At 37.9% G+C, this 10347-nt stretch overlaps 1 protein-coding gene across 1 annotated transcript; it reads right to left on the reverse strand.

Moving 5' to 3' along the window:
* Positions 1-6719: 6719 nt before the first annotated feature.
* LOC138892755 (secreted RxLR effector protein 161-like) lies at positions 6720-7313 on the reverse strand. The gene has a single exon (XM_070176491.1). It carries the CDS (start codon positions 7311-7313, stop codon positions 6720-6722), a length of 594 nt encoding a protein of 197 aa, XP_070032592.1.
* Positions 7314-10347: the final 3034 nt, after the last annotated feature.

The raw sequence follows: 10347 nt of genomic DNA on the forward strand, positions 1-10347 counted from the left end.
ACAATTACAGGAATTGTAGGATAAGGGCTTCATTCAGCTCAGTGTATCGCCTTGGGGTGCTCCTATCTTATTTGTAAAGAAGAAGGATGGTTCTATGCGGATGTGTATTGATTACTGCCAGCTAAACAAGGTTACATTGAAGAACAGGTATCCATTGCCACGTATTGATGACCTATTTGATCAGCTTCAGGGTGCCAGAGTGTTCTCTAAGATCGACTTGCGTTCAGGCTATCATCAGTTGAAGATTCAGGAGCCAGATATCCCGAAGACTGCTTACAGGACTCGGTACGGTCATTACGAGTTCCTTGTGATGTCTTTTGGACTGACCAACGCCCCAGCAGTATTTATGCACTTAATGAATAGTGTATTTCAGCCCTATCTTGATTCTTTCGTCATTGTGTTTATTGACGACATTCTGGTATATTTCCGGAGTCGGGAAGATCATGAACAACACCTGAGGACTATGCTTCAGACTTTGAGAGAAAAGAAGTTATATGCAAAATTTTCAAAGTGTGAATTCTGGCTTGATTCAGTGGGACTTTTGGGTCATATAGTTTCGTGTGAGGGGATCAAGGTAGATCCGGAAAAGATTAAAGCAGTGCAGAATTAGTCCAGACCGTCCTCAGCTACGAAAATCCGGAGTTTCCTTGGTTTGGCAGGGTATTATCGCCGATTTGTAGAGGGTTTCTCTTTTATTGCGGCATATATGACCAAATTAACCCAGAAGGGTGCTCTATTCAGGTGGACCGAGGAATGTGAGGAGAGCTTCCAAAAGCTCAAGACAGCTTTGACTACAGCCCCAGTATTGGTATTACCTACAGGTTTAGGGTCTTATACTGTATATTGTGACGCGTCGCGTATTGGTCTCGGTACAGTGTTGATGCAAGACGGTAGTGTGATTACCTACGCATTCAGACAATTAAAGGTACATGAGAAGAATTATCCGGTCCACGACCTTAAGTTAGCAGCTATTGTTCATGCCTTGAAGATTTGGCGGCATTATTTGTACGGTGTCCATTGTGAGGTCTACACCGATCACTGGAGTTTACAGCATATGCTTAAACAGAAGGATCTTAATTTGTGGCAGCGGAGATGGTTGGAGTTGCTTAAGGATTATGATATCACCATTCTCTATCATCCTGGGAAGGCCAATGTAGTGGCCGATGCCTTGAGTCATAAAGCGGAGAGTTTGGACAGCTTAGCATATTTAGTGGTAGCAGAGAGGCCTTTAGCCTTGGAGGTTCAGGCCTTGGCCAACCAGTTTGTTAGATTAGATCTTTCTGAGTCGAGCCGAGTTTTGGCTTGTGGGGTTTCTCAGTCTTCTCTTTATGATCGTATCAGGGAGTGTCAGTATGATGACCCCCATCTGTTTGTCCTTAAGGACATAGTTTAGCACGGTGATTCCAAGGAAGTCACTATTGGAGATGACGATGTATTACGGATGCAGGGCAGGCTATGTGTGCCTAATGTAGATGGTTTGCGTGAGTTGATTCTCCAGGAGGCTCACAGTTCGCGGTACTCCATTCATCCGGGTGCTGCAAAGATATATCAGGACTTGAGACAACACTATTGGTGGAGGCGGATGAAGAAAGACATAATGGAGTATGTAGCTCGGTGTCTAAATTGTCAACAGGTGAAATATAAGCATCAGCGACCGGGTGGATTGCTTCAGCAGTTAGAGATTCCAGAATGGAAATGGGAGCGGATCACTATGGATTTCGTTGTTGGGCTCCCAAAGACTCAGAGAAAGTTCGATGCAGTTTGGGTGATTGTGGATAGGTTGACCAAGTAAGCTCATTTCATTCCTGTGATGACTACCTATTCTTTCGAGCAGTTGGCTCAAGTCTATATTCGCAAGATCGTCAGACTTCATGGCGTACCAGTATCTATCATCTCTGACCGGGGTACACAGTTTACCTCATAGTTTTGGAGGGCTGTACAGTGAGAGTTGGGTGCTCGTGTGGAGTTGAGTACAGTATTTCACCCTCAGACAGACGGGCAGTCCGAATGCACTATTCATATATCGGAGGATATGCTTCATGCGTGTGTGATAGATTTTGGGGGTGCTTGGGATCAGTCCTTATCACTTGCAGAGTTTTCTTACAACAACAGTTATTAGTCGAGCATTCAGATGGCTCTGTATGAGGCCTTGTATGGTAGGTGGTGCCGGTCTCCAGTGAGTTGGTTCGAACCGGGCGAGGTTAGGCTATTGGGTACAGACTTGGTTCAGGATGCCCTAGAAAAAGTTAAGTTGATTCAGGATCGACTTCGTATAACCCAATCTAGACAGAAGAGTTATGCAGATCAGAAGGTTCGTGATGTTGCATTCATAGTTGGTGAGCGGGTCCTGCTCCGGGTTTCGCCTATGAAGGGGTGATGAGGTTCGGGAAGAAGGGTAAGTTGAGCCCTAGGTATATTGGACCTTTTGAGATTCTTGAGAGAGTTGGAGAGGTGGCTTACAGACTTGCACTACCACCTAGTCTCTCTACGGTTCATCCGGTATTCCATGTTTCTATGCTCCGAAAGTATCACGGCGATCCATCTCATGTGTTAGACTTCAGTTCAGTTCAGTTGGACAAGGATCTATCTTATGTTGAGGAACCAATGGCTATTTTGGACAGGCAGGTTGGAAAGTTGAGGTCAAAGAACATTGCTTCTATGAAGGTTCAGTGGAGGGGTCATCCGGTCGAGGAGGCGACTTGGGAGACCGAGCATGATATGCGCAGCTGTTATCCTCATCTTTTCACCACTCCAAGTATAATTCTAAACCCGTTCGAGGACGAACGTTTATTTAAGAGGTGGAGAATATAATGACCCAACCGGTCATTTTAACATTTAGAACCTTGTTCCCCTAAATAAAACTCCCCGTATTTGCTTTTATTAATTTATGACTTGTGGGGATGGTTGGTTCGGGATTTGGAAGTGTTCGGGTTGAAATCGGAACGCTTGGTTCCTTTAGTTGGCCTTAAAATGCTAAGTTTGACTTTGGTCAACATTTTGAGAAAATGACCCCGGAATAGAATTTTGATGATTCCAACAGCTCTATATGGTGATTTTGGACTTAGAAGTGTGTTCGGAATTTTATTTGGAAGTCCGTAGTTAAATTAGGCTTGAAATGGCTAAAATAGAAATTTAAGTTTGGAAGTTTGACCGGGGAGCTGACTTTTTGATACCGGAGTCGGAATCCAGTTCCGAAAATTTTCATAGCTCCGTTATGTCATTCATGACTTGCGTGCAAAATTTGAGGTCAATCGGACTTGATTTGATAGGTTCTGGCGTCGTTTGTAGAAATTGAAAGTTTCAAAAATCATTAGGCTTGAATCTATCTGTGATTCGTGTTTTAGTGTTGTTGGATGTGATTTGAAGACTCGACTAAGTTCGTATGATGTAATATGACTTTTTGGTATATTTGGTTGAGCTCCCGAGGGGCTCGGGTGAGTTTCGGATGCCTAACGGATCATTATAGGACTTGGCTTGATAGCTGAAGTTCTGGTTTCTGCAGGTTCTGGTTTTCTTCTACGCGATCGCGTGAGAAGGTATGCGATCGCGTAGGGTTAATTGGGTAGCTGAAACTTTGTGCTATGCAATCGCGTGGGCGAGTCCACGATCGCATAAGTTTGGCAGACTGTGTTATGCGAACGCGTGGCTAAGACGGCGTTCGCGAAGAGGAAACGAAGCAGAACCTGTCCACGCGCTTAACCCTTCGCGATCGCGTGGATGAGTATGCGATCGCGTAGGTCTAGGAAGGCTGTGTTTCGCGATCGCGTGGAGTTATCCGCGATCGCATAAGCTTAATTCTGGGCAACTTTATTTTGTTCTTCGCGATCGCGTGCCTTTGGCCGCGATCGCATAGAATAAATCACTGGACAGAATATTTAAGTTCTGAACGAATTGGAGCTCGGATTGAGGCGATTTTTGAGAGATTCAGAGAAAATATTAGGGTAAGTGTTCTTAACTCAATCTTGATTAGATTACCCTAATCTATCATTGTTTTTAACATTTAATTGGCGATTTAAGTTGGAAATAAATTGAAAACCCTCTTGGATAGAATTAATGATTTGAGGGTCAAATTGTTATTGGAATTTAGTCATTTTGGTATGGATAGACTCGTGGTTGAATGGGCGTTTATATTTTGTAACTTTTGCCGGATTCCGAGACGTGGGCCCCACGAGCAATTTTTGAGCTAATTTCGGATTTTTATTGAAAAATGTAGTATTTTCTTATGAAATTGATTCCTATAAATTTTGTTGACTGTATCGAATTAATTATGACTAGATACGAGTCGATCGGAGTCGTAAAATCGAGGAAAAGGCATACTACTTGGTTAAATTGGAGCAAGTCGAAGTAAGCGACTTGTCTAACTTTGTATGGGGGAAATTCTCCCTAGGATTGATAATTGAAATGTGTTGAAAGACGTGTACATGAGGTGACGAGTGTGTACACGGGCTAAATATGAAGGATTTTGTCTTTAAATTGTGTAGATCATTGTTGCATTTTAATTAAATAATTTTACCTTGTTATATTCTTCATCATTGATTTAAATGTTTATACTCTAAATCTGCTTGCCCTTTTCCTACTAATTGTTTTACCTGTTTAATTGAAACTTGGTTTCTTTTATTCTGTGCATTATTTGAAGGTTGATTTTCTTAAATTAAATATTATTAATATGAATTATTTGACATTTTAAATTTGGTATTGAAGCAAAGTATTAAAATTTTGAAATATTATTTTGTTGAGTTATTTATTCCCGAATATTTTTGGTGAGATTTTCGTACTCATTGTGATGGAGCTTTGAGCTCTTTATTATGGAAAAATATTGTTGTTGATTTATTTTAGCAAATTGAAATATTTGAGCACTTGAGGTGCAAATTGTGATATATTGTGATATTGATACGCATGCGGTAGTATAAGGTTTGGGTGTGAAACACATGCGGTGAGATAAGGGTGGCTTGATATGCGTGGCTAGTAGGGAAAACTACTATAAGTCATGCTATGTGATAAGGATGGCTAAAACGCGGGATGCTATTTCGAAAAAAAATGTTTTCTTTAAAATAAATTGTGAAGGCTCCCTCGGTGAGATAAGGAAATGAGATATTGTGAATTTATTTATGATTTGGGACGACGAGGCGATATCTCGGGAGTGCCCTTCATCATAATGATTTATGGTCACAGTTGCCTTTGATTATTTGTTGTGATTTTCTTAAAGTTGAAAGGAATTTTGTTTTGATTCTACAAGATATTATTTGCCATTATTTTGTATAATTAAATGGTGACATGCTACTTGATTCATTTCCATTGTCATTTTATTTTATTATATTGTGAAATATTTTACCATGAAATTTTTATTTTCCAGTAGGGCCTGACCTGACCCCGTGACTACTCTACCGAGGTTAGGCTTGGCACTTATTGGGTACCGTTGTTGTGTACTCATACTACGCTTCTGCACATCTTTTTGTACAGATCCAGGTACTCCTTACCAGCCCCGATATCAGTGAGTTACCTGTATACAGAGACTTCGAGGTATATCTGCCAGCGTCCACAGACTCTGGAGTCCCCTTCTATCATTATTATGTTGCTTTCTTATTTTCTTTAGACCTTGATATATATAGAGACATTGAGGATAAAATTCTTAGAAACTTGTGACTTATTTCTATCAGGTTTTGGGAGTTGTAATTATGTAAAATTTTAGATTTCTATTTTTATTTTGCATTGATAGGCTTACCTAGTCTTAGAGACTAAATCATGACATCCTACGGAGAGAATTTGGAGTCGTGACAGTACATGGTCTTTTGGAAACACACTAAGATTGCTAATATCACACTAAGTCTCAAGTATCTGATTAGAGTCTCTGAGGGTACAGAATCTTGAACCATCATAAAAGCTCTGGGTCTCACACTACAATAAGTTGAGAATGGACTTATGTTAACCCAATTGGTCGACAATAGCACACATGGTATGAAACACGTGCTACAGTATTTTCTCCTTTTTCCCAAGGAGCGTATGTCTTTATCTCATAAAGGATGTTGTACAGATGATATTTAGACATCATAAGTATCTAAATTTGAGTTTCTTGATCTATAAAATCATATTTAACTCACATCTGGCTCACAAAGTAAACTAGGTGAACGGTTTTCACCCTAATGACTTTATATCATTATTTAAATGACATTCTGATTTTAAGCGAATAGCTCTCAAATTATCCTTATGATAATTTTGCTTAAAATCATGTCTTGTCTCCTCTCATCACTAAGATAAGGAGGTGGTTGCCTGTATGAGAAGGACAACCTCTTATTTTCCCGACATACTTATCAAAAAGAATAAAGAATGCACATACCATTCAACAATAAAAATATGTATGTATGTAAATTAACTTTATTGATAATCAAAGAATATCAGTTTTGTCAATACGGGATAATAAATAACAAAATAAAGTATTTCAGAGTCTACGCAAGCCTTGAGACCTAGTGTGTCTCACAAATGGATCTCTAGACAAAGGTTTGGTCAATGGATCTGCTAACATATCTTTTGTAGACACATACTTCACATACACTACCTTGCATCTAACCATGTCTCTCGCATAGTTATACTTGATATCATATGTTTGGTTTTACAATGAAACTTAGGGTCCTTGGTGGAGGATATTGCAGCCTCACTGTCACAGTAGACTAATATTGATTCAGTATTTTAAGCGGTATCCAACAAGTGTTCCAAGAAATTTTTCAACCAAATAGCTTCTGTGTTGCTGATGCGAGAGCCACGTATTCGGATTCCATCGTAGATAGTGATACACATGATTGTTTCTTACTACTCCATGATATGGCTCCATCACTGAGTAAGAAAACATATCCTGAGGTAGACTTCCTTTCGTCTAGATCTCCTTCATGATCAGCATCACCGTATCCAACTAATCGCAAGTCCTTTCCGCCTTGGTAACAAATGGCATAATCATCAATTACCTTCAGATATCTCATGATCCTCTTTACTGCTTGCCAATGTGCTAAAGTTGGGTCGGTTTGATATCTACTTACCAAACCAACTGCTTGACAAATATTAGGTCTAGTGCACACCATAACATATATTAGACTTCCGACTGTGCTCCTATAAGGAACTCGACTCATTTTTTCTGTCTCTTCAGGAGTCTTAGGACACATCTGACTTCCCAATATATGGTCTTTACTGATAGGAGTTTCAACTGTGCTACTATTTTTGCATATTGAATCGTTCAAGAATTTTTCTAATGTAATTCTCTTGTGAGAGATACAATAGTTTCTTTGGACGATCTCTTGAAATCTTAACTCCAAGAATATATGCATCTTCACCCATATCTTTCATCTCAAATTGAGATGACAACTATGACTTTATCTCGGTGATAAACTCCTTATCATTTCCAACTATAAGTATGTCATCTACATACAATGTTAAAATCACAAGCTTGTTTCTTGATCTCTTGGTATAAACGCAATGGTCTTCATCCATCATGGTAAAACCATTGGATACAAGAACATTCTGAATACGTATATACCAATGCCTTGAAGATTGTTTGAGGCCATAAATAGACTTCAAAAGTCTACAAACCTTTTGTTAATGGCCCTTTTCAATGAAACACTCGGGTTGTTCTATATAGATTTTTTCATCTAGTTCTCCATTGAGAAAGGCAGTCTTTACATCCATTTGATGTAATTTAAGATCCAAGCTTGCAACAATAGCTAGAACCAAGCGAACTGAGGTAAATCATACAGCAAGCGAGAAAGTCTCTTTGTAGTCTATTCCTTTCTGTTGTGTATACACTTTCGCCACCAGTCGAGCCTTATATCTCTCAACTGTGCCATCAGCCTTGAGCTTAATTTTGAGAACCCATTTCTCCCAATTGCTTTGCGTCCTTCAGGGAGGTCAACTAGTTACCAACCTTTGTTGACTTTCATAGACTCCAATTCATCTTCCATTGCTTTTGTCCATTTATCCTTAGAAGGGCATGCGAGAGCCTCTTTTACATTTTTAGGCTCATTTTCTTCTTGTAGGAGCATCATAAATAGTTCGCCGCCTTCAACATCAAATCGTCGGCGGGGAATCTTTTTACGAGAAACACGTCTTATTTGTGATTCATTATTATTTCTATTTGGATCAATGTTGCTCCCACTCTGATCAAGATCATTCATCCTGCTCCCATTTGGAACAAGATCTGTGACCATCTCGCTCCCACTTGGAACAAGATCCATTTGGTCACTTCCACTAAATGTAGAAGGATTACTTTTATTCGCATCTGATGATGAAAGAGGTCTTTGATGAGAAACTAATTCATCATCTGCTAAAATTCTCCCACTCGAATGAAGTGATCCTTGTACTTCTTGATCCATTATCTCAAATAAAGTTAGGTCTTGACCTACCTTTCCCTTCTTAGGGAACTCATCCTCTAAGAATGTGACATTTAGTGATTCAAACTCAGTTACACTCCCACTGTCTTGCTGACCTATAAACACATAACCTTTTGAGGTTTCAGAGTATCTTATAAAGATAATATTCTTTCCCCTCGGGCTCAATTTGCCATATTTGTGAGAGAAATCATGTGTATAGGCAGCACAACCCCATACATTCAGATCGGGTTGTCTTCTAGTCCATAACTCATATGGAGTAGTAATAACTGATTTTGTAGGCACTCGGTTAAGCACAAAGGTGGTAGTAAGCAACGCATCACCCCAGTAATTAATGGGGAGGTTAGCTTGGCCATCATTAACCTAACCATTTCTAGGAGCATTCTGTTCCTTCTCTCTGCAACACCATTTTGTTATGAAGTATTTGGGATAGTCAACGGATGAACTATTCCTTTTTCATCACATAAATTATTTTAATGTTAAACTAATTAACATATTAAACATGTTAAACAAATTAATAAGTATTGCTAATATTAATCTAATTTATATCATGCTCAACTTATTAACATAAAGCATGTGTTAAACTAATTAACAAGAGTAATGTTAAAACAAATTAACATTCCAAGCATGTTAAACAAATTAACAAATAAACATAACATTAAACAAATTAACATTTCAATCATTTTAAATAAATTAACAAAATAAATATAATGTTAAACAAAATTAACATTTCAAGCATGTTAAACTAATTAACAATAAATGTAATGTTAAATAAATTAACATTTTAAAGCATTTTAAATAAATTAACATTTTAAAGCATGTTAAATAAATTAACAAATAAATACAATGTTAAACTAATTAACATTTCAAGCATGTTAAACAAATTAACAAGCAAGTTTAATGTTAAACTAATTAGCATTCCAAGTAATTGGGATAATAAAATAATTATAGTGTTCATAAAAGAATATAAATACTAAATTTATATTTTGAAAATTTGAAATTTGGTCCATATGACCAATTTATATAATCTGGATTTTAAAAAAAAGTTTTGTATTTTCAATTAGGCCATGAGCCCAATTGAAATGAAAACACATTTAAAAGTAGGCCTTTAGCCCAATTTCCTTAAAAACCTGCCAACTTTTATAAAATAATGTAGCCCAGTTAGCTATCTAAGCCCAACAACCATAAAATTATAAAGCAATAAATGAGACTTTTAGCCCAATTCTTGAATTTGCCCATTAAAACAAATTACAAAAACTAGGTCCTTTTTTTTAAAACAAATTATTGAAGTGTAGAGTTCCTTTAGCCCAAACTGCTTTTTTATTCGTGCAACGTGTGTTAGCCGCCGCCACCATCGTTAATAAAAATTTTCAGAAGACTTTTTCATCCGAAAATTTTCGTTTCCTCTTCCTTTTTAAAAAGAAATTAAATTATCCATACCCTTTTAGAAAAGAGAGAAACCTAACTTTCTCATCTTTTCTATGTTCAGCCGTCACCCACCCATTTAAGCACTAATCTTCAAAATTCTAATTTTCAGGGAAAAGAGAAATCATGGCTTCTCATACTCATCACTGTGGCTTATGGCCGCTAGTGGCCGGAATTTCCACGGTCGTTGGCAGTAGAAGTCAGGCAGCCATTAGGCAAACTTAATAATAAAATCTTATTTGTCTTTTATAAAAAAAAAATTATTGAAAACTGATTTCTTAATTGATAGATTTGAAAGTTTGCCATAAAGGAAGTACGGGGCAAATCAATTAACTAAGGCCAAATACATGTGTGCCCTTAAACTTGGCTTCAGTTTCCACTTTGACACTTCAACTAAGGCCAGTGCCTATTGGAAGTGTACCTATTAAACACTCCAACTTATTTGAAAGTGTACCTATTAAACACAAAGTATGACATGGCAAAAATAAGTGTTTCTCACTTTCCCAAAGCGAGTGAACTCATACCAAAACCATATTTTTTTCTTTATACCAAA

The sequence above is a fragment of the Nicotiana tomentosiformis genome, chromosome 5 (genome assembly GCF_000390325.3).
Source record: "Nicotiana tomentosiformis chromosome 5, ASM39032v3, whole genome shotgun sequence".
In the NCBI taxonomy this organism is placed as follows: domain Eukaryota; kingdom Viridiplantae; phylum Streptophyta; class Magnoliopsida; order Solanales; family Solanaceae; genus Nicotiana; species Nicotiana tomentosiformis.